Source organism: Stigmatopora argus, chromosome 1, assembly GCF_051989625.1.
Source record: "Stigmatopora argus isolate UIUO_Sarg chromosome 1, RoL_Sarg_1.0, whole genome shotgun sequence".
NCBI lineage: Eukaryota > Metazoa > Chordata > Actinopteri > Syngnathiformes > Syngnathidae > Stigmatopora > Stigmatopora argus.
Window position 1 is genome coordinate 20,848,123 of NC_135387.1, and position 24,574 is coordinate 20,872,696.

At 39.1% G+C, this 24,574-nt stretch overlaps 3 protein-coding genes across 11 annotated transcripts in view; all 3 read right to left on the bottom strand.

Moving 5' to 3' along the window:
* Window positions 1-198: 198 nt before the first annotated feature.
* On the bottom strand, window positions 199-7,083 carry ggt7 (gamma-glutamyltransferase 7). 4 transcript variants are annotated; one of them, XM_077608340.1, is made up of 17 exons: window positions 6,983-7,054; window positions 6,195-6,288; window positions 5,851-6,093; window positions 5,481-5,644; window positions 5,233-5,384; window positions 5,045-5,162; window positions 4,793-4,860; window positions 4,355-4,428; window positions 4,090-4,283; window positions 3,089-3,176; window positions 2,856-2,983; window positions 2,682-2,770; window positions 2,456-2,608; window positions 2,070-2,184; window positions 1,848-1,985; window positions 1,609-1,708; window positions 199-1,432 (listed from the first exon to the last, which is right to left on the bottom strand). In XM_077608340.1, the coding sequence occupies exons 3-17, from the start codon at window positions 6,065-6,067 to the stop codon at window positions 1,263-1,265; spliced, it is 1,968 nt and encodes a 655-aa protein (XP_077464466.1). In that variant the 5' UTR covers window positions 6,068-6,093; window positions 6,195-6,288; window positions 6,983-7,054; the 3' UTR covers window positions 199-1,262. The 4 variants fall into 4 exon arrangements, with proteins under 4 accessions (XP_077464466.1, XP_077464462.1, XP_077464463.1 ...); XM_077608336.1 differs by having other exon boundaries at window positions 5,481-5,707; XM_077608337.1 differs by lacking the exon at window positions 6,983-7,054 and adding an exon at window positions 6,448-6,778 and having other exon boundaries at window positions 5,481-5,707.
* Window positions 7,084-8,135: 1,052 nt separating this feature from the next.
* tp53inp2b (tumor protein p53 inducible nuclear protein 2b) lies at window positions 8,136-19,117 on the bottom strand. Of its 6 annotated transcripts, none has more exons than XM_077608350.1 (5): window positions 14,789-15,076; window positions 13,951-14,072; window positions 12,225-12,568; window positions 11,103-11,634; window positions 8,136-11,012 (listed from the first exon to the last, which is right to left on the bottom strand). In XM_077608350.1, exons 3-5 carry the CDS (start codon window positions 12,346-12,348, stop codon window positions 10,763-10,765), a joined length of 906 nt encoding a protein of 301 aa, XP_077464476.1. In that variant the 5' UTR covers window positions 12,349-12,568; window positions 13,951-14,072; window positions 14,789-15,076; the 3' UTR covers window positions 8,136-10,762. The 6 variants fall into 6 exon arrangements, with proteins under 6 accessions (XP_077464476.1, XP_077464475.1, XP_077464477.1 ...); XM_077608349.1 differs by having other exon boundaries at window positions 13,934-14,072; XM_077608351.1 differs by lacking the exons at window positions 13,951-14,072; window positions 14,789-15,076 and adding an exon at window positions 18,795-19,117.
* The window catches only part of samhd1 (SAM domain and HD domain 1), a 33,523-nt gene continuing 24,754 nt past the window's right edge, over window positions 15,806-24,574 (bottom strand). Inside the window, exon 17 of the mRNA XM_077608345.1 lies at window positions 15,806-17,262. Within this exon, the coding sequence (XP_077464471.1) occupies window positions 17,191-17,262 (72 nt within the window). The 3' untranslated portion in view covers window positions 15,806-17,190. The remainder of the gene's footprint in view (window positions 17,263-24,574) is intronic.

The following is a 24,574-nucleotide window of genomic DNA, read 5'->3' on the forward strand; positions in this document are numbered from 1 at the left end:
GCCACCCAATTCGGGCCCTGGCCCGTTACTTGTCATTGCCGTTTTAAGGATGATATTCGAAATTTAAAATATCGTCATTTCAAAAGAAATACTAATACCAATGTGTCAATATATAAAACATTGTACAAAAAGTTTTGGATAATGTCTTCATCGACACATGCAATTAATTGAATGTCAAGTAATATTTTATCAGCAGGGTGTTTTTTTTTCCAATTTTATTTATTTAAAGTCAATAATATGTAATCATTTTATTATATGGTGTTGCCGTTGCACCAAAGACATACTGAAAAATGTAAGACTATCACCAGTGCACACAAGATATTCAAAGTATAAATAAATGAAACATACAACCAAAAACTTAAAATATTAATGAAAAAATGGTTGAATGCATGGAAGGGATGACTGTACATCCAAAGTACATAGAGAAACTTGCATTAATTACATTGTTAAAGTCACTATTATCAGTGAGTCAGACAGTACTTAACCAAAACTGCACAGTATATAAACTAAAGTGCACATAGTAAGCAGCAATGTTTTGTCAGCATAAGTTATAGCTGTTTCAAAGCCTATCCACAAAACTTGTCGCGTGCAAAACCGCAGTTTCTGCAGTTTAAGATTATATCAAATGCCCAGAATTTTAATGAATAACTGTATTTTGCTCGTAGTATTTATTTATTGCAGATACTGGGGAATGCCATTGTGTAGGGAAGAAATGATGTTCACCTGTAATTAGGTTTGCATTCAAATGAATTGTGAGTGAGATTGGCTCAAGGTAAGGAGTATTCCATGCTCATTTAGTTGAGTTGAGGCAATGCCTTATCTTGGTGTCTACATTTCTTGATCCGCAAACCCTAATCAGACCAAAGAAAGTAGAAGTTTGTTGACTAGGCATAGATGTGTGACAAAGTCCACGCTAGTTAGTGTTTATCTGCAAAACCTGCTTTCATAAATAGAATTTGCCTTTTATTTACTGACAAGCATCTACCCCCATTTAAAACATTAATTTAATGCCAATAATCTGTCTTTTTTTAATCTACTGCTTCAATTCATGTTTAATATTTTTGATTGTGACTAAAAATAGATGGGTGTATGCCCAACTTGTGGCAGGCAGGCCAACAAGGGTCTGTTTGATTCCTGCTTAAAATCATCTGTCCAAACAGTAGGGGGAAAAATCAACTACTTGGGTTTGACATGAAACAATGCCACGCGAGTCAATTTGTTCAGTGTACAAATAAGACAGCAGGAGTGTTTTAGCAAAACGCCTATTTCCTGGACATTATGAGGGCTGAGGCGTCAGCACTGCGGGGGTCTGCTACACCAATGATAAGGTCATTTGTTCTCCGAGTGCCCTCAACCAAAGATAAAACATTTATCCTCTCAATCTTGTGTCCTTTAGCTTCCAGCAGCTCAACATCTTCTTCGAGAAATTCAGCTGTAAAAAGGATAGGGGATTGGAAGCCTGAGATTATTTTCAGAAATAATGTTTTAAACAGCAATCGTGCAAATGAATAGTGTATCAAATGACGTCGACATAACTAAAGTGATGTTTGAGAAAAAAAATGTATCGCAATTTTGTTCAATTATTGAGGAATGACAAAAAAAGCTTACCATCTACTAGTAGGGTGTCCGGCTCCAGCTGTGGATGGAGCCTACCAAATGCTAAACTGTCACTCATGTTTTCACGTGAGGACAAAATATTCAACAGCACCTGTGAAAGATAAAACAACAATGGCAGTAAATGAATAAAAGTACAATTATTGCAAAAAAACAAATCAGAAGGCTCCTGAATGTTTTAAAATACTAAAACTCCTTGCAAAAATGTTGCACTTGACTTCGAAGCTTATCACCTGAGTGAGGCCGCTTAGGGATTTTGCCCCATTTGAGGATCCAACTGCAATATATGTACCGCACAGTCCGTTGGATGGCCTCACTGCAGTGGGCATCAAGAACGACAGTGGTCTCTTCCCAGGTTGAAGGCTGTTATACTAATGACATCAACCACGTTACCGAAGAGGATAATGAACCATCATCTGACATCATAAAATACAAACATGCACATGCATACTTACAGGGTTAGGTGTAGAGGTTTGGGTTTTATTAGGCCAAGAGAAGGCCATTATTTGGCTGTTCAAAAGGATTCCAGAAGGAGTCACAATCCGGCTGCCAAATGGTTTATTTAGGGAACTAAGAGAAGAAAATAGGATTTAGTCTGCGACTGTTTTTACTTAATAGGTCCCTTTGATCAATCTCCACGTCCCCCACAAAATAAGTCTGACCTGGGATAAAGTTTGATATCTATGCTGTTTGTTAATGTATTGCATTAGATCAATTAAGTAAAACATCTGGGGATTTGAATTTTTAACCCCATTATCTTCCAAAAGTTGATAAAAAGAACACTAAAGTAAAACCAAATGCGGTATCTAGAACTAAAAACAAACAAAATGAGGAAACCCACCTTACAACTGAAACAATGTGGTCATCTGGGCCCATGACTATAACCTGAGCAGCTACTGCATCATCCTCCAAACCAAACAAGGGGGTGTAGTGGCTGGCAGGAAAGGCTTGAGAGTCATTGATCATTTGGCGAAGCAAGGATGCCTGTTGTTTGCTTAGAGATCAGACACGTGAAGCTTTAATTAACAAGCCTCACAGAAAATGTGACATTTGAATACCACGCCTACCTCATCATCTTGCTGACCATCTCAGAGATTGAAGTGTCAAATATGGGGTCTCCTAGCCCACTTGCAAGGGCCAGAGCTATTTTCACAGACTGGAAACAACGAGCGATGAATGACTATGCTGTGCTGTACTGTATTTTATTTTAGACAAGATATAGTGAAAGGTCACAATACTACCTCTGCAGTCCTGTGATAGATGTTCTTCTTGGGCACGTGCTTGGTGATGTTGTAACCTTCGAGAATGTTGAGGGCTGCGATCAACCCAATACCTGCATGAGGAGCTGGAGTCGCCATCACATGGTGTCCTCCATTATACACCCAAAGACAACTTATGTCATTTCTTTTGCTTCTGTCATAAAAATGAGTGGCAAAAATTAAGAAAGTAAATGGGGAAGGAAATGAGTATTCACCCTGATAGTTGATATTGGCTGCTTGCTGCAGGACTGTGCTGTAGTTACCCAAGTCATCTTCAGTGAGGACGCCATTGTTTACACGCACCTTCAGAAATGAGGACAACAGAATCATTCAATCGTCCAGTGTTGAGTTATGACTTAAATTCAAGCAGTTATTCGAATAAATGTTTGCTCTGAATTTTGATTAAAAAAAACAAACAAACTGTGATATGAACGATCTGTTGTGGTATTAGATTCAACATGGCTCTCACTCCACAACAAGAAACAGTTTGGCATAGTTAACAAAATATTAGGAGTAAAAGGGTTCTAGCCAATCCCAGTTTGTGTGCTGTTAAACTAGACCTACACCTAAAACAAACAAAATTACATTGTATATTTAAAACAACCACATTAGTGTACCTTGCTTTTGAGACTGCAAGCACACTGCTGATGTCTGATAGGAGCCATAGACAGCCTTAATAGGGAATACCATTTACTGTATGAGGCGGTCTTACATTTTTATCTTTTTTCAATGAATCATTATTTCTTAAAGACACCGAATGGCGCACCAACACATCTAGACATGCTACATTTAACAATACTCTCAGATGCCCAGTCTTTATTTTTGGAAAACAATGACAATAACTTAACACCAGTTGAGTAAAATTTGTTTGTCTGCATAACTGTATTATGCTATCCCTCAGTGGTAATTGCCAGTATGTCATTAATGAGTTCAATAAAGTACAATATTAAAGTGTGCTGATTTCCTTATTAAAAAGCATTTCACACAACCCACTGAATTACTTACATTCGCTCTAAATAAACTCATATCACTGTGAAGCAAATATGTACCGATGGATCATAATACAAATCAAACCGATGGCACAATGAATTGTTAAATCCCTAATACACATATGAGTACCAAGTATTTTATGCAACGGTACAAATGCTGAGGAAGAGTGTTTGGAATGAATAGACTGTAACGTATAATCATATCTGGGGATGGGTGAAATGTTTACCGCAGAGACAATTTCCTGTGTCAGGTTTCCACTGTAGAACTCTGATATCCCCTTCTCTGCAACAGCATACAAGATACTGGCCAAATCCAGGCGTCTGCTCAACAGCCCAAAGAGGGGAGCCTGGCCATTAGGGAGGAACAGATCCCGAAAAGCATCTGAAATGTTCTGCTTCTGAATTTTAGCAAGTGCTTCAGCTAGGAATACAAAAAAAAATCACAACAGATTTCAATAGTGACAATCACAAGTCCCCAATATTATTACTTACCTAACTCATGAGTGACATTAAATCCATCTCTAGCCAAATCTGCTGCCACAGTAACCACATCCTTCCAAGCTAGTCTGGGAAAATTACATGTCATTAAAGGCTGCCTTTGTCATCCAAGGTTTAAAAAGTTTAAAACTACTTCACCAATTTGTCATGTATAAATGTTCTTTGAGTAAAGGAGGTCAGGAACCCCCGTGTGGTGCTAACCAACAGCTCATTAATCTGCTGTATTTAGTGTTCACTACAATGCATGGTCCATGGTTACAAATGCTGATCATGGCAGTAAAAAAAAATATTTCTAATGACACATGCAGATTACCTATTAATTAAGAGAAACATGATCCAATCCTTAAAATAGTCTAATCTAGGTTTTTTTGCAAATGATATTAAAACAATCAAAAACAATTCACAATTAAATTAAAATGTGTTATTGCATACCTCCCATAAAGTTGGTGTGCTTGATGGATTCCACTGAGCATTCCTGGTACTCCAACGAGCAAACCGGGCTGAAAGGCACATGAAACAAGTCATTAAAACCCTCTGATGCATGAATTAGATTTTTGGGGGATTTTTTTTAGTTATTCTTCATGCAGTAAAAAAAGTTACTTTTTAGTAGCTGTTCAATGTAGTAACTGCTAAGCAACTAGAGGCAGGGCGTTCCTAACAGCTAACTGGGATAAAATTCCTCACGTTGAAATCAAGGTTTGTTTGGAGTAACTCTTCCCGAATGGCAGACGGCGCCGTTTCACTGAAGTCAATGACCCTCGTCTCATTTTTCCGGATATCGTGCACCAACATAACTCCCCCTCTAAATAAATCACACAGACATCTTATTATATACATGTTGCCATTAGAATGCTTTTCCCCAAACAACTCACCCTCCCAAACCAGAGGTGTGAGGGTGTACAATGCCCAAACAGAGTGCTGCAGCGATGGCAGCATCCACACTGGACCCTTGCCTCCCCAAAACGTCAAACCCGAGGGACGTACACCGAGCCACATCTGTCACCACCGCTCCTTGGTGAAAGACCTACCACGGAAAATTAGGTTGTCGTCAGAAGGTGTAAATTTGTCGACATTACTCGTCAGGTAATGATTGATAAAATCAATTAATGTCAGTTCCTACCTGAGGGTCTCCAAAGTAGATCTGCATGATAAGTGCAACGGTGACTCCCGTGGCAAAGGTAAGACCTGCTGTGATGATAACTTTCAGTCCATCCCGCTGGCAAGCGCAATCTTGCGTAAAAGGGTCTGTTGTTGTCTCCCTTAAGGACACGCCATCTTGGTAGGCTAAGTCAGATGCAGAAGATGGAAGACGCTGAAGACGAGCAGATTGCAAAAACCCACTAGGTTCTAGGATATGAAAATATAAAAGGAGATTTATAACCAACACTCTTTTTCTCCAGCGCTTTAACGCATGCAACACGCTAATTGAGTTCAAAACATCCTGTATGAAGGTCTCCAAAGGAGAAATTAAGTGGCGCGGTATTCCTCACCTGACTCTGGCTCACCCAAGACGTAATCATCCTTGCGAGATTTGAACGTACTATCCCCTTGCATCACCTCGTCCTCTGGCAACCTGGGAAAGCTGGTGATGCTCATGTAATCCACGGGCGAATAGGCACTGCCCAGTGTCGTCTCTGGAGTCACATCTTTCGCCACCACAAATTTGTCAGGGTTCCCTGACACTAATTCCGGGGATGTATTGTGCATGGCTGTTCCTCTTAGTCCGTACTATCCTGTAAAATAAAAATCAAGAACCAAAGCCATCATCCTTCGAAGACTCCTTTAGGTCCCAACTGAAAAATATTTCCTCTGCTGTTAATTTGAGGAAATTTACCATCTAACTGGACATTTTTAGGGGCCCAATTTTGTTGGGAAACCAGTGAGTTGCTCCTACGATGGCGCACTTATAAATCTGGGCTAAGAGGAACCTGCAGAACATTAAGAAACGTGCGTCATTTCGTTGTCTCGATCGCTCCCTTTAAAATGAACGCGTCTAGACAAACTGGCCACGTAGCTATAACACTACATTCACCTATAATGAACAACCAAATAGCGCAACATATAGTCAAGGTACGTATGAACATAACCTGTAAAGCAGGTTCGGTGCGTTCCATGCAAAAGCTAGCTAACAAGTCCTGGCTAATTCTGGTAAATCAGAGGTAGGCCCGAGAACAGCACAATCATATTTTCATTTAAATACCATTTGGAGGAGTAAAAAAAAAACAATATAATGTTTTTATGGTTTAAAACATTTGGCGGCTGCAGTATGGATTGCAAGGGCAGAATTGAAGAGAGCTCGTACTCGTACTGGAATGTGTCCAACCAATATTATTAGTAGTATTGATACAGAACCAGCCATCGGTATTGAAGGAGTACTACAACAACATCATTTCATATACTCTCGTATGTCCACCAAAGAGACAGCCTAAGTATACTAAGTAGCGCTAGTCAGTCATACTTACTTCAGACGACTATGTGGTGACGAGGCTAGCAGGTGTCCAATTTCTTAGTGCCAATTGTTCTGCTATTTAAACATGACCATGATTTAAAAATCGTCCATCTTCCGAAAAGAACAAATTAGGCAGGCAGCGCAGATTTGTAATCCGAGTTGATCGTGGTTACCTGCTCGATGTACATGTGCTGTTGCAGTCGGCTTCTTCCTCGCATTCTTCTCCTCTTCCTCCTGCCCCCCGCCCACCTCAACCTCAACCTCAACCTCAACCTCAACCTCAACCCTTTGCATTTAATTGCTTTTTAAAAAAGTTCAATAGTATCGGACGTTTACTCCCGTCAATGGCACTAACACCAAATCCCTCACAGCCAACCCTCCTATTTCAAATGAATTGGCCGTCTATTGCTGTCAATGGCAGTCGACGACTCTACTTTGGTGCCCTTTCAACCATTTGGTTAACAAGGATTTGTCAAGGCATTCATTCTATACATTTTAAAACAATGGTTCATAACCCTGTAACCTTACCAATAGAGCTATTTGTTCAGTATAAAGCAGTGTTTTCAAATTCACCCTCACAATGGTCGCAGGGGGTGCTGGAGCCTTTCCCAACTACATATGGAAAATGGAATAAGACCTATGGATTGGGTCCTATAAATTAGAACACATCAAGCCCTCTTTCCAAAAGTGAAGCCTTGCAACTGTATTATATTCTACTTAAATTAAATGATATTAAAAAGGTCACCCATATCACAATATTTAATATTATTACTGTAATATACTTATCATTTTATGCATTGAAAAGTGATAAAAAATACAACATTAACATAGTGATATCCTCAAATATTTGAGCTTTGTCTATCTAACATTATTTCCTGCATTTAAAAAGTCGTGAAAAATACCAAAAAAACATAGTAAAATCCTCAAATCTTTTGAGCTTTGTCCAAGATTATTTCCTACGTTTAAAAAGCCATGAAAAACAAAACATAAATATATAGTGATATTCTCAAATTTTTGGTCTAAACAACACTGTGCCTTTGCAAATGAGCTGTACATGATTCTTAGGCTTTATAGATGTTTACAGATGGAAACAACTGTTTAGAATTTTTTTTAAAAAGGCAATGGGTTAGGTTCTTTGGTAGTGAATGAGTTAAACGCAGAGGAAAAATAGGTACTTTGCGTGTGTATGAGGCAATGTATCTGCGTAAATTTTCTTTATTTTAATTGTAAATGTATGTAAAAAAAAAAAAAAAAAAGCTTTTTCTTATTTTCTTCCACATTGCACTCACCTAACACTGCGTCCAACGCAAGAATAATGACACGAGATTCAGGCGTTAACCTGAGAATTTATTGTGTTGTTTCGAGTGTGGTTTTGTTGGTGGATACCTGTTTTCTGAATGGATGCTGGAATACCCATCAGTTCATTTTGCATAGGTTTTGCCTGTCTGTGAACAAGTGTCCACATTCGGGATGGAAAAAAATCACAAAAACCATGCAGTAGTGAAAGGCACAATCACCATAAATATCAGATACACCACATTTTATGTGTCTAAATATTTCATTTCACGGGGAGGTGTGTAGTTCTTGAGATGTAACATGAGCCAAAGCCCAGGTGTTGGTAAGCTGCCATCTTTTCAGGGGACAGCATAAACTTCACATACCCCCCAGACATTCAGTGTTTTTCATTTAAACATCCTAGCTCTAACTACTATACAAGAAAATACAAGCAGATTGTTATGATTTTTATACATAAACATAATTTGCTTTCTTTAAATATAAACTGTCTCCTGCCTAATCATTTACCTGTCCACACGCTTTCAGCACAGGTGTTTAACACACGGTATATCCACTCCCTCAACACAATGTCTTTTTCTCTAGACGCACAATTTCCGATGCTTACCCACAACACACTGATAATACATTTCCCTAAATGACACAGGCGTGGATGGAAGTAAAAATAAACACAATAATTTTGCTGACACACAGCTCAATCTTTGCAAGCATGCACACCCACCCGCACTCTCCCATTTATAGATCTGAAGATCAAAAATTCAGTTGAGCATACCCTTTCATGTTTACCCTTCACAATTTAACTAGAATAAACAAAGGGGGTAGAAATAAATTAATATTTTGGAGATTACTTGGAGAGAAAAAAAATATTGAATTCAAAAGAAAAAGATAACTACTTGGAAAGATTATTACTCATCCCGTTTCCAGAGAATGTGAATGCATCACCGCTTACCAACTAATTCTTTAGAAATAGCAGCTTGGATTGCATTACAACCACGTCACTGTCCTCACAAGAGTTCAAGTGAACCTTGTGGGAGGCATGATGAACCTATGACACATCAACTCTAAGCTTTGTATGATTTTCTGTGCACTCCTTAGAAAATGTGACTCAAAATGGGACAAACTTTGCTTTTTTTGCTTATCCATTTTGTGAGAGAGCACCAAAGTGATGCAGAGGGAATATTCACCTTAAAACCCATTGAACCAAAACATTGTGGACTCAGGTCTTGAGGCGTTTTGACATCTAACAGAGCACTATGAATTGTTTTTAGAACATTTACAAGAATATCTAAGGAGTAGCATAATGAATGTTTTCTTGGGAGGCAAATGGAAACGATCACAAAAGAAAAACACAAGCACACAGCACACCACTAAAACTTTTTGACTCACAAAAATGGATGACAGTGCAAACATACATCCATGTCTCCAATAATATACAAACATGTGTTTACTATTCAGCACCATAGTTTACTATTGTTGTTTTATACATATCAGAACTGAACTTCCAATAGGTAAATGTGACACGTGGGATAAAATAAACGATGGAACTGCGTTTTTTCTTCTTCTTTTTTTGGATGAAAACAGCGGAGGTAAAAAAAAACGAACAAAAAAAAACTAAGAATCACAGTACAAACAGTGGCTGGTGTGTACTGGGCACATTGCTTCATCTGGCAGATCACACATTGTAATATTGTTTGCTATCTGACGAAGTTTGAATATTTATATACCTTCTCTTCTTGAACAGATTTGTTATTAGCAGAGCACTGCAGAGACTGTTAAACAAAACTAAATAAAGTTATCCCATTAATATGGATCTATACATTTACTGTAACCCTATCATATAATGTTACCCAAATGTAGAGCCTGTTTTTGATGATTCTGCTTGTATTCCTGTACCTTTAGAAGAAACTGCTCACGGTAATCCTGGATGCACTTTGATAACCAATTTAAAAAGAAAAGCCCGCTTTTGTGGGTCCCTTCTTTTTCCGTTGAGCTATTCTTCTTAATCAAAGTGGATGTGTTGTGTCATTTAATCTTTAGTCTGGTTCGCTCTCAGTTTTAAAGAAGGTTCTACTTGCTAACTTTATCTCCAAGATGTGAGAAATCACACAATTCTAAGTTCCCGTGTTGCAAACACAATTGGTTTTGTGCTTTTCATCTCACAATCGTCACACATGGTATACGCGTCCATTTGTTTATCGACAAGAAAAAAAATCGTTGATATATTAACAAAAAACTGAAGAAATAATGAGCTAATTTTTTTGCAAATAAAGTTCAGTGTTGTCGCAGTCATGCAAAGTTCCCACTATTTTCTGTTCAGTCAGTGAAGAGTAATTAAATTAAAATCACTGCCATTAAGTTATTCCGTATATCGCAATTTAGTCAAATGATATATTTGGTAATGGTTCAGTAAAACACGGTTATAAGAAGTTTAAGAGAAGATGAAAAAAACAAAACCTTTTTTTTCCGAATCATTTTTGTCTGGACATTGCAGCAGGTATAGTTAAGTCATATTTAGTAGAACTACTCTGAGTGCTTATGGGCATAACAGTGAGAATATAATGTACTAAAACCTCAATGAGACAGAAAGGAGCAAAAAGAATGCACTAAATACGTATGAAGTTGATTATGCTCTTCAAATGCCCTCAGAGGGTCTCGGGGGTCTAGTGGCAGAAGTTACGCTTGCTGGGCTGATGCAGGAAGGTGTTTCTAGCATGACTGGCGTGGCGAGGAATCTGCTCCCTGCTGCGGTTTTGGCGTTGGATGCGGTTGCGGCTCAATTGACGCCTCTCCATGCGAGCTTTGCTACGTTGGACTCTGGCCACTTGGGCGACCTTAGGTTGGACATAAGGTCCAAAACTCACCCTGAATGGCCCAGGAGTGTGGGTGGCAGCAGTTGGCTCAGCCACTCTGCTGCGGGAAGTAAGACAAAACAAACTAGTTGCTGAGATACTCATCATAAGGGGGGCTTTGGGGGTACAAAAAATGTGTTATGTTTCTCACCTCACACTACTACTGGCCATGCTCACAATGCTTTCCTCACCCACCACGGAGAGGTTGCTGTTAGAGACCATGGACAGGTTGCTAGGCGAAACATAAACGGACATGCTGGGGTGCTCGATGAGCAGGTCCTCCATCGGGCTCGCCTCCGCTGTAGCACCCTCTGCAGTGAAACATGGGGGAGGGGTGACAAACCAGCTCTCATCCATGCAGCCTCTCTCTGAGCCTGCCCTACTGCTGCCCCCGCTGCCCCCACACTCGCTCCCAGCAGGGGAAGTTGACTGGGCGGAGGAGGCTGTGGATAGTCTGGTCCGTCTTGACAATGTCGCCACGGGGTCTGGCGATATTACTGCCACATGCACCCGGCCGTTACGTGTTCTCCGGCGCTTGTTTGGTGGGCGTGTGATATTAGTTTGGCATTCAGTCCGTACATGAGCATCTTCAAGGTTTGGTTCTTTACTGTCTGGAAATGGACTTGCAATAATAAGTTGGGCCTGTGTCTCATGGTCAGCCGGCATCACGCAACCAGATTCATCTGAATGCGTGGCACACGGCAGATCAGGGTCGGAAACGCCAATGAGGTGGAGGTGGACAGTGTTGATGCAAATGTGGTAGATTTTTAAAATGTCATGCAGGAGGTAGGGATCATTTTATGACCATCACATACACACGTGCACGCATACCAGTGTAGGGGATGTGAGGGTGTATACAAAAATTGGTGGGGATGGGGGAGAAAGGGCAAGGAGACACAAAACATAAAAGAGTCACATTAGTTGTGTTGACCCTCTTGGGTTTTGACTGTTTCTCCTATTTTTTTTTTTGTCCTTTGATTGATGACTTCTAAAGCCACGCTTCTTTAACAATTTACTTGGTCCTGTTTTCTATGTCTGGCTAAAACAACTCAGGAATGTCAGTCCTCTTGACCTATATTTGATCAATTTTGGTCTACACCCCATCATACCCTTCACTTCACAACATTATGTTTATGGAAGTGGGGACAGCACTTGCACTTACTCTTTAAACCTCATTTGAAATTTTCATATATTTATTTTTGTAACATCTTTACATTGTTGCTATTTAATTTACCAAAAGATATTATCAAGTCAAAGTACAGGTGAAACTCACCGGGAAGGTTGACTAGCATCCATCCTTCCTCGTCCGCCTCGGTCACGCAGGGATTGGGTCCCTTGAGCTCGGCTGCCACTTCTTCCACCTCCCCAAAAAGTAAGTTGCTCAGACGTTTAAACATGACGACTTGGCCTTAAGATTTGAAGACTTGTAGCCCAAAAAAAGCTGTAGCTGCCTTTGAAAAGTTTTCGTTCTAAGGTAGGACTAAGTATTATTACTATGATTATTATTATTATTCGACTTTGCTTTTCTCTGCCCTTGCTTGAGCTTGGTTTTTGACAAGTGGAGGGTGGGCTTCAGTAGTGCAAAATGTAAGGTTTCACTTGGTTTGGAACAAAGGCCTGAAAGAGAGCAAATAGATTATGGTATTGAAAAGTTGTTTAAAAAAATCCTTCACTGCCAATACACATTTTTATCCAAACAATATAATGCTTTTTTCCGTATTTTTACATGGGCAGTTTTTAAAAATTGGTAATGGTAGTGCAAGAAACAATGTCGAAATTAGACAAACATACAACTGAGGTATAGGACAAGGTCTAACATAAAAAGTGACAATTATGTAATGGTGTTCAAGTGAGGTTCATTATGTCTGCTGACACATGACATGCGGATACATGTCCATGAAGTATGACGCCCAGTCCTTATTTGGAGAACACAATAGTAGTAACGATGAACTACTGAACAAAAGAACACCTAATCCAATGAGGAATACAGATTAGAATTATATTTACTTATTTATCTCAAAAGCAATGCATCATGTCTGTTGTAAACATTGGATAGACACTGAAGCCTCAAGCACTCGCAGTATGCAAACAAATAGTGATCAGGGCTCCTCTGCATAAATGTTATAAACAGGGGCCTAGTTTGGGATACCAATAAAACTTGTTTTTTTTTCATTTTCATTTGCAATATCCTTTTCTGGAGTTAAAGCCTACGACCTTACAGAGGAGTTACTGTTGTCATTATTAGATGCTAGTTTTGGTATGTTTTAAACTGCTTAACTATCTATTTGTTCACCTGCCATCCTGCGACCTACATTGAAGAGACTTTTCAGTCACCTTTTATCATTGAACAGCTCACATTTTTGTTCACAACTTTCAGCAAAAAATGACAGCTAATATCTAAAAAGAACTCACTACATTTGTTTACTCATAAAACAATGCAGTACTTTATTATTTAGTAATTATATTAAATTCGTCTTATTATAATTATTTCAAGCATAAATTATGACTTTTTTAATCCCTGCAGGGCGTTCATTTAACTCATTGGCTGCCTATGACGACAATCCATTGTATACTGAGAGTCAAGCATTCGCAGCAAGTTCTCTCTGTTTAAATGAACTAAACATACTTTATTTATAATGACATATATATTATATAAAAGTACAATAATGATGATTTACATTTCCGTTTTTTAATGACCATAGTCAATTGTACTATAAAGGGTTAAAAGGTGTAACTTTTGAATTGCTGTCCACTGTAGTGATCACTGGCCCTGATAGGGTTAATTACTATAATAATAATAAATTCACACAATACATTTTTTGTCAATGCCTTCAATATCCTTGCCCATTTGCGCCCTAAAATATGTCATTCGCTCCTCGAGCATAGATTTTCTCTGCTCTGTAGCTAGGAAACTTGTGGAGCACTTATATTTTTTGACAAATGTAATTAAAAAAAAAAATAAAGAAATAAAATAAATTACACCTGCACGGCGACTTTACCAACAAATCTTGTTTTTGAAACAAAAAGTGGAGATTTTGCATAAAGGGGGCTGGGCCTGGTTTATGGGCGTGGTCTAAGAATGAACACAAGACGCTCTGACGTCACGCGCTGGTCGCCCAGCCTAAAAAAAAAAAAAAAAGAGTGTCACAGGCGCAAACATAGGAAAATTCTCGGACACATTATGCGTGACGCCGGACAAAACAGTGCCTGCGCTAATCCTATAAAAAAAATGTCCACCATCGAATATTATGAATATGAATATGCCGCTAGCGTGATGTTAGGTGCTGAAAGCGCGTCGGTCGATGAAAAATGAGTACAACTCGACGTCAAGCGGCAGACTAATGTGTCGGTCATGTATCCAGGTTACAGATGAATTATCCGTGTAAAGCTCTCGAGCTGAAGGGTCAAAGCAATGACAGTCGTGGCTCAGCGACGCAGAGCTCACAACAAGACGTCAATTCATCTGAATTGGCGGAAATGAAAAGGAAGCCGGGGAGAGAAAAAATAAAATGATATAAAAATGTAGGTATAGAAAATAAAAAATACTAATGTTAGCCTTCCGCCCGATTGAAAGCTCACAACATCCGCCGTCGACTCCCCATCGAGCGTTTGGTGCAGCGGCTGCACAATACAGATCGGTGTCATCTTCCCAGCACAGGGCCTCGCAAAAATACTTAACAAAAACCTCTTTGAATCGTAAAAAGATTTAGTCTGAGCAAATGACGAAACGCGATGGAATTTTTCAGTCATGACGGGTGACATTTGAGGCATCTACACGTCTACATAACTGGATTAACACCGAGGACGTGGAAAACAAAGCCACGAAAATATGCTTACCAGCCTTTGCGGTGTTATATTCAAGTTGTAAACGTAATCACACACAGTAGGAAGGAAAATTCTTAAAGCATAGCTTTAGTAGATAGCCTTTAAGAGAGGTAGTTAAAGTACCATCGTATAAAAATAAAAAGGCTTTCTTCTCAGAAGAAGGGCTTCGTGTAATCTATTTACACCGATGTTTCAGATCATAACATCTGCAGCTTTTCGAGCCTCTCCTTATCGTTTGTCCTCCTGTTTATTGCTGCCTCCAGCTGATCCTCAGATCAGTATGTGGAACGTACAAAACAGCTGATTGTGAGATCACAATACACAGAGACACGCCTTTGCTCCGCCCACGAGGAGCAAGCGGACCAATCAGAATCGTACACAAGCCACAAGCCCGAGCGCTGGGAAACAGCGAGGGTGGGGGCTGGGTCATGGAGACGTCAAACTGCAACAAGAGAGAAAGGAGGACATTCGGTCCACTGGCTGATCCCCAATCAGCTTATAATCACCACGCCCCCTTTTTGGAATACACAGCTGGGGGATGGTAAACCGATTCTGGGTCTGCGCTTATATGACAGCCACCATAAGGGGCAGTGAGGGACAAAATTATATATATTTTTTTCACGTTATTTTTTATTTTTTAAATTATTTTTTAATATCAAATATTCTTGACTCATGGGCCATTTCTGTGCTTTTTTTTTTAATTAACTGTTGGTCTCCGAAGCGCATCTGTGTAAACGTGCATTTTCAAATAATCTCCTGCACTTAACTAAATTCGTTTTCATTTACACACATACACATGAAGACATACATGAAACAATCTGTTTTGCTACTTAATCTTTTATTTAGACCTCCATTTAAAATATATATATATTTGCAGTATCGTGGTCCTTAAACTTTATTTTTTAGAAAATTTAGGAGCTTCAAATGTATATCAATCACAAAGTCAATGTCCATATTTCCTCTTTAGGACAACAATTGACTTGATTTTTATCAGAAACAAAAACATTCAGTTATATAAATCAATAAAAGAAGAAAAGAAACATGCATAGTACATCTAATTTTTCTACTGCTTATCCTCAACCAAGGTTTGTAGGTGACCTGGAGCCAGGATGAGTGTACAAGTAGACTGGACAATTTTAGAGCACAAAAAGCCTATAAGTCTACAGCAGGGTGCTCAATACGTCATTCGTGAGCTACCAGTCGATCGCTAAGGTACTATTGGTAGATCCCATGACAGTAAGATTTGCTCCAAGGATTGGATTTGTAGTAAAATAATATATGGGACTTGAGCTGCAAAACAGCGTCATTGTGAGTCCAAGCACAATTACTACCTGCCTACACCATGTTGAGTCCTGCTGGCATCAGGTACATTATATCATCAGCATACATAACTGCTGACCTTTGTCAGCGGCCTGGGAAAAAAAGTGTAGATCACGCAAAATTGGCTCCTTGAAAAGTAAATCTTTAAGCAAAAGAGTTTCAGCACCCCTGGTCTACAGTTTCGACATCCTAAATGAAGTCCTTACTAAACTCGGAGAGAACATACCATCCTAAAAGGTGTCCCTTTTGCAGTCTTGGGACACCTATATGAAACTGCTGATTCACAAAAATAGAGCATCAGAACAAAACTTGTACATGTGTTAATGATTGTTAAAACTAATGACAATATATGTTGAAAGATAGCATAGTCAAGCAAATATGAGGTTTGCTATCACCTCAGCCTCTGAGTATAATTACAGTGGCAGTTTCAAAGTGGAAACAAATAATAAATAAACTCATTTTAAATAGCGTTATGTCTGCCAGCACTTATTCCCTGTACAATTTAAAACAAAGATAATTTTTGCCTGTTAGTTGTTGTCATGATGCTATCTGCCTGCTGAGAGATAATAGCAAATGGTCCTTCTCTACATGGCTTTAGCTTTGTTAGGGCAAGATGATAAGGTGCTAAGGTTTCGGCCTATATAGTTACCAGGTGCTAGGCAACTCAACGACACGCTTTCAACTCACCACCGTCAATATGCGCATACAAGAACATTTTGTGTGGTGCTCATGTTTTTCCTACTGTTGACTCTATTGCTTTTTTTCTCAGAAATTACACATATGGTAGAATTATCCCTTCAAATAATGAAAAATGTTTATTAAATCAATGTAATGTTTGGTTTGTGGGTCCCTTTAAAAAAAATGCAACACAAAGCCAGAGTTTAGACAGAATTCCCACAGTTTTCCCAAGCCAGCTGAAAAAAATAGGTGAAAGTTCAGAGCCGGGTCCTGCTCCCTGTGCGCATGTTTAGGTTCACAAATGTGACACAATGCTCTACCGGCACGTCAGTCTTTGCCCCAGCTGACTTCTAAAAAAAACACAAAAGCACTTTTAAGCGCTTCGTAGGTGTAGGCGATGGTGGTTGCCTCCGACTTTAGAACTTTTGCAGCCAAAACTTGGTCATTGCTTGTTTGTCACGGTTTAAGTTGTCCTCTTTGATAGCTTTCTGTGTTTGAACAAATACAGATAACATTACAATTGGCCTGAAATCTAACAAGGAAATGTGTTTGCTGTAGTGTATTTTAAAACGAGACCATTTGGAAACATGCCAAATGTAAAACACTGTCCCCCCTTGGACCATGTTATGTAATAAAAGACCCCATGAATGGAACAGTACGGTATGTCCCTTTTACCCACGGTGACCTTGTTATGTGTTTTGATTCCTTTGCCGTGGTCTGCAGCTTTTATTTTTGGTTCCTCTCCTTCTCCCTTCCTCTCTGGCCTCTCTGTTGCAGTACCGGCTGTTTACATACGATAAGCGTGTGTCAAGTGTGACAAGCTAGATGAGACATGAAGTGCATCAATTGATGTCGAGGGCATGGGTACTGCATAATTCTAAAAGTGCAAAGGATTTGAATGCTGAGAAAATATGAGCATACCATGGATATACTAAGTCTACGCTTTCCTTTTCAAATGCCAAGTTTTTTCTGATCTAAAAAACGCGAGACAAAGGTAAAATCATTTCCAATTTTTCGGCCATTCATTTACCAATCACGAATAAAATTTGAAACTCAATTATTTAAACGATTTTTTTTCAGAAGCAGAAGCATGAAAGCTTTCTGCTTTGAACTGTTTATAAATCCTTCCATTTTGATTGTGGTTCAGGTTGAATTGGGGCCTCAGACAGGATGGAAAAAAATATGAAGTGTTCAAGATCGTGGTCAATGTTGGCACAAAACTATCAGGCTTTGGGTTGTAAGCAAAATAGTAAATGTCAGGGAATGCTTAGGAGGGCAACCAAACCTGGTGTTGAGGGTTAAATAAAAGGCCATTGAAATGTTTCTGATTTAAAACATTGTGCAACTACATTTACACGTGGAAAGAAAATTAGGATCAGTACAGAAGACTTTATGTTGGAAAAAGTTTTGAAATTATTTACTGTAGCTGAAATTTGAAGAGGACTTTAAAAAAAAAATAACTGTATGAAAGGCTAAATGAGCCTAATGTTGATCTAAATAGGAGAAAAAAAGGTAAAACTATCATTTTTAAACCTGTTTTTTTCTTTGGAGTCAACTACATTTACACGTGGAAAGAAAATTAGGATCAGTACAGAAGACTTTATGTTGAAAAAAGTTTTGAAATTATTTACTGTAGCTGAAATTTGAAGAGGACTTTTAAAAAAAACTGTATGAAAGGCTAAATGAGCCTAATGTTGATCTAAATAGGGGGAAAAAGGTAAAACTATCTCTTTTAAACCTGTTTTTTTTTCTTGGGAGTTGATATCCAACAGACACACTGCACTGCTCTAGGCATCGTGTTACATACAGTTTATTTGTAAAGGTTATCCTCAACTGCACGTCGTGGTCCTAAGATAACCCTGAAATACACAGACTCCACATGATAGCCTTCTGTCCTCTGTCCAAATTACACAACACTGTTTATATCAGGCAAGTATGCCCTTCCCATATGTGGGAGATTCCCTCACAGTTCATTTAGCAAATGGAAGGGGAGAGAAAAGAATGACTGAGTTTCTCCCACCTTCTCGTCTTACCAGAGCTCACAAAAAGCCTCCATGCATCTTTCCAGTCTGGAGGTGTCCTTGGGAAGGGGAAGCTGATAAACGCTGCAAAAAGTGAGGGCAGGCTGGATCCCTGCTTCCCTAATTGATACAATGTAAATATTGACTAAGGGTCTATGTTGAAATCCTGAAGGAAGGTGGCCCGTTTGGATTATATTTATATTTCAGTCACCTGTGTGTTTAATACTAGAAGCTTGAAGAATGTGATGAAGAATGCTCATGGCCTCAACTAGCTACCTCCTAGCCCAGGGGTGGGCAAACTATTCCACAAATGGCCGCAGTGGGTGTGGGTTTTCGTTCCAACCCATAGAGATGGCACCTTTTCACCAATCTGGTGTCCTACAAGTGCAATCAGCGGATTGCAGTCAGGTGCTTCTTGCTTTCTGCAGAAATCTCATTGATTAAAATCTCTGTGCTGGATCGGTTGGAACGAAAACCTGCACCTACGGCGGCCCTCGAGGACCGGTTTGCCCATCCCTGTCCTAGCCTCATCTCATCTCATTTTCTGAACCGCTTTATCCCCACTTGGGTTGCGGGGGGTGCTGGAGCTTATCCCAGCTGACTTCAGGCGGGGGGCACCCTGAATGAGTGGACAACCAATCGCAGGGCACAAGGAGACAAACAACCATTCATGCTCACACTCATACCTAGGGGCAGTTTAGAGTGTCCAATCAGCCTACCATGCATGTCTTTGGAATGTGGGAAGAAACCAGAGTACCCGGAGAAAACCCACGCAGGCCCGGGGAGAACATGCAAACTCCACACAGGTGGACCGACCTGGATTTGATCCCAGGTCCCCCACTTTGAGGCCGACGCGCTAACCACTCAGCCGCCGGGCCGCCCACCTCATAGCCTACAGGTAAATATTAGTCCGAAATTAATTTATCAGCCATGATCCAAGAAATAAAAAAGGGCTCTTGGGGTAAATACACATCTCTATTATATACATAGATAAATTATACAATAAATGATTGAATCAATAAGAAGCACATCTTTAGTCTTCCTAATGCCAAATTGTTTAAATTCCAAACAACACATTTAACATGATGACAATTCAAGCGAGTTGCTACTCCATTTCAAAATGCAAAAGAAGTCGATGCTTGAAAAAAATAACAATAATAATATCTTCTATATTTTGTCACATGCTTATCAGAAAAGGATGTTATGTTAAGGATGTAATGTGTTGTTGTTGTTTTTTAGAATAAAATAGTGATTGCCTCATGTGCTGCTATGTATTATTAGTACGTATTGTTATTTTTAGCAAGTGTCCACTTGACCAATTAACAACTGAGTTCTGATGATGATTTTATAAAATGACTATTTACATGGAGTGATAATCCATAGATTTTATATGACCTCACCAGTAGAAGGCAACTTTCTTTTTACACTGAGATTATTTTTACATGCACTGACTCAACAGAATATTCTGTCTAAACATTGGATCAGTGATCTTTGGCTGCGCTCTTGCGGTTGGTTTCATATTTGTTTCTGTAAATGCAATATCCCGTTTGAACGCTAAGTGGCACCATATAGAGTAGACAGACATACAGACAGTGAAATAGTAATAGCAGTCATTCATTAACAGCGCTTGTCCTTGTCAGGGCCGCAGGGTGCTGGAGCATATCCCAGCTGACTTCAGGTGAAAAGCAAACTACACCCTAAACCAGTGGTGGTGAACACGTGGCTCTCGAGCCGTATGCGGCTCCCTGCCAAAACTAATGCGGCTCTTTGCTTCTTATCATATGTTGTATACTATACTGTTGCTCTTTGCCTCGTTTCATGTTTCTCTTATTTTTATTCTCTCGTAAATCACACTCAAATTCATCGGAGCCCATTAAAATCAGATAATAACTAATATTTTAAAAATAATTTGGCAGATTGTATTTTTTTATGCTGCTTGTGATGTATAGTGTGGCTTTTCACTCTCCCAGTTTAAATTTTTGGCTCTTTGTGTCTAACTTGTTCACCAACCCTGTTGTAGATAGATGGATCGTTGGATTGAATTGACCATTGGATGACCTTCAATGGTGCCGCTACTACATCAAAGGGAGTACTGTGGTTTAAACGTAGGCGTCTGGATAGATAACACTTCTACACTAAAAGAACATACCAATGTGTTAACATTAGGTTACGGGACGCGATCTAATGTATTACTTTGTATTTTAAAGCCATTCACAAACAAAACTGTCAGAACGGTCTAAAAAGGTCTTCCTCTGGGGACAAAAATGAACTGCGATGATAGCTGCTACAGTGTCTAACAATTAATATTCCTGTCCACTGTTTGTTTTAGGCCTCATGAAGCAGCAGAACAATGACTAAATAGCAAACATGGCTTTGTGTCATTAATGATCTGCTGGTGATTGACATATTGAAAATAAAGTAAATGCTGTATGCACATATATTTGCGTGCTTTGTAAGCATTTGCCCATCAAAGTGTATCACACTTAGCATGTTAACCAGTAATGAAAAACACTTTTGGTAATAATTGGTGAGGGAGAGATAAATGGTATTTCTATTCATTTAAATGGTGATACCATGTGATAAGTGCTGTGAGTTCCATGCACTATTATATATTGCATATATGCTATTGGGAAAGATTATTCTGGGGATATTCCATAGGTTTGGTGGGAACCACTAATCTGGGAAATAATATTTTGGATGAACTTTAATTTTAAACAGAGGATACCAATTCAGACAACACGCAGACACTTGTATGACTAGAAGTGGCTGCACTTTAGTAAATGTGGGAGTTTGCGTGGCATAGAAAATTTGTCACATTCCTCAGGGATAACCTTATCTTGCTCCTGCTGGTTTACCACACCACTGTGTTCTAACCCTCATACATACATACACAAACATTTCCTACTGTGATGCAAACGCTTGTTGAGATACAAGTTAGTTATACTACTGTAACACTGTATACAGACAACGCCAGCGATATGATTGGTGGCATCCAAATTGCACAATTGAACACAAAACCAACAAGAGGTCTTCAGAATGACTTGTGTGACTTGAGAACGAGCGAAGATAAAAACGTTTACAGATGTACAGATTGTCTTTCAGATTCAATGAGGGCTGACCATACAATATTGTAAAAACCAAGTTGGCAAATGCAAATGCTGCTGAGTGGTCGTTACCTGAATCGTGTGAATGTGCTGAATGGCAACAATGCACTTGATTATTCACATGTTTTTATATGTAAATTCTGCTCCTTTTGAATTGACCTGTGACTTTGCAACCTGCCCATAAACAGTTGTCCCAAATAAAGGTGGGTGTTGGCTACCTTTTGAATGAGAAATAGCTTAATCAAAGCAGTCAAAAGGGTAGGTAATGAAATGTAAATGTGTCATTTGATTGCATGACATACTACACTGCTACGAATGCATTAGAAAAAAACCTGCAAATTAGTTTTTGAAAGATTTACTGAAGCCCTTTTCCGCTGTATTTGATCTTTTGTGATTCCCTGATAAGTCTCCACAAACTCTTCAAAGCTGGGGCTTCAGAGTCTTTTGAAAGCTAGCATTCACACACCAGTATATACACATACTATATTGAGAGGGTCTTCCAGAAATGTCTTCATTTGACACTTTTGGTACAGATTATATGATAAATGATGGGAAAAATTCTGCCTGGCAAGTTACTGTATGCAAAGTTTAATAGAAGTAACTGGGTGTAACCTTCTAGCAGCCGTCTCTTGTCATTAACCTTTCTCTTTAAAGAGAGGAAATGCATATAATAGCATTTGTTGGAGGAGGGGTGACCCAAAAGTTCCCACCTGTATGCAAAAACGGGTTGAAAATATATCTGTTCATTTTGCATTCATCTAGAGATTGACCCAGTGAACTCGTAAATCCAGAATGAGGGTCATTTTCTGTACGCTTTAGTTTTCTGATGGCCAGTTGCATATTTTAACATTACAAATAAACAGAACCTTCATAAAAGGTAAACAATCATTAGTACAAAATTTGGCTCGTATTTCTTTCAAACAAACGCAGATATGACAAAAGGTGAATGTTATGTAAAACTGTTTTGATTTCAGACAAAAATAAAAAGTTAACTCGATGCCTGCAAGTGACAACGATAAACGTCTAATCAATCTAAAATGGGAAGACTGGTAGCAAGTTTTCACATTTCATGGCAGCCAATGAGTTAAACAGGTGCCCAGTGTAGGGTTAACAATAATGGAGTTGACTTGAGTTTTTCCTTGTTGCTCGGGGCACTTATGCACCCTAGCGAGGAAGAGGTTAATGAAGAAGGTGTGGAAGACAGACCCTCTTGTTCTTTTTGCAGACGGCAATACAAAACCCAGCAGGGAGCGAGACGTCTCAATAGCAGAGGTGCTGTTTTTTACACAGGTTGCTCACAGTGCAATTTGAATGGGCCAATAGTCGCCACCATTATCCCAGTTCGAAATGTTCCGACTTGGGGCTGCATGAAATGTGCTGAGGTGGCCACAATTGGAGAAGACAAGAGTGCGATAGATAAGGATTTCTCAAATAAGATCAGTCCAGAAAAGTAATCAATTGAAGTTTCTGATTTGTGATACTACACATCATGTTCAAAGCCTCAAATCAGTTGCCCATAGATGACACCCATTGGGTTAGAGGGGCTGGTGAGCATGTGCGCTTTGGGATTGGGGGTGCACCTGTCTTTGGGGGCCATTGTCGCGGCATGCCCAAAAAGTTCACACGTCGTTAGACGCTTGTTGATGCTGACGCCACGGAGACTGGGGGTCAGGGGGGCACCACGCTAATAAAAATAAAAAACAAATAGCAGAGACGCGTGTGAAACTAATCTCAGCTGTTTGCATGATGTGATGGTGGAGTTGGGTAGACGAGCTGGCCCATACATGCATCATTCGTTTAGCTATACAATGCGAGTCAAGTGTATATTTTGACATCTATGTATAATAGAAGGACATAATTGAATATTCACCTGACACACACACAGGGGGAGTGAACACAGCTCCTAACTACACGATGTTGTCACATTTGCTATGATTTGGCTGCAGGCAGACTGCAGATGATTTTTACAGCAATCGGGTCAAAGTGACCTCTTGAACCTTAGAAGACATGAAGACTTCAAGTTTCCAGCTCAGAACAAATGTTTGGCACCTTTTCCTCAGGGATTAAATCTGACAGCGCTCACTGAAACAGGTGAAAGACTAAATCATAGTTTTCGATGACATGATTGAGGGGATCATTAAACAATTGGTGAGCAACTTTTTTTGTACTTTTGAATTACTCCCGGCTTTTAAAAGTTGTGTTTTTGCTATTTTGTTTCTTTTGTATTGATACTATTTTTAAAAGTTCCTCCCCAAAATGGATCATTCACTAACCAATAATAATCCCTTACATCTATTCAAAATGATTTATGTATATATATATTTATTCATTCATTTTCTGTACCGCTTATCCTCATATATATATATATATATATATATATATATATATATATATATATATATATATATATATATATTCAATAGATTTAAAATATTTCCCATATATTCCCACACTACTCTACAATTGAATATCAAATATTTCATAAATTGAACAATTGGCTGCCATTGACAAGGATAGATGTCCATTCTATTTTAACAGGGAGGGCAGCCTATTCCAATTAAAATAGATCTGATGCAATCGTGTCATTGAAACATGATCATTGAATGCATAACAGCTTGCCATATTGGTAGATTGATGCATACCCTATGTCCATTTTCACCCAAAAAAAAGTGCGT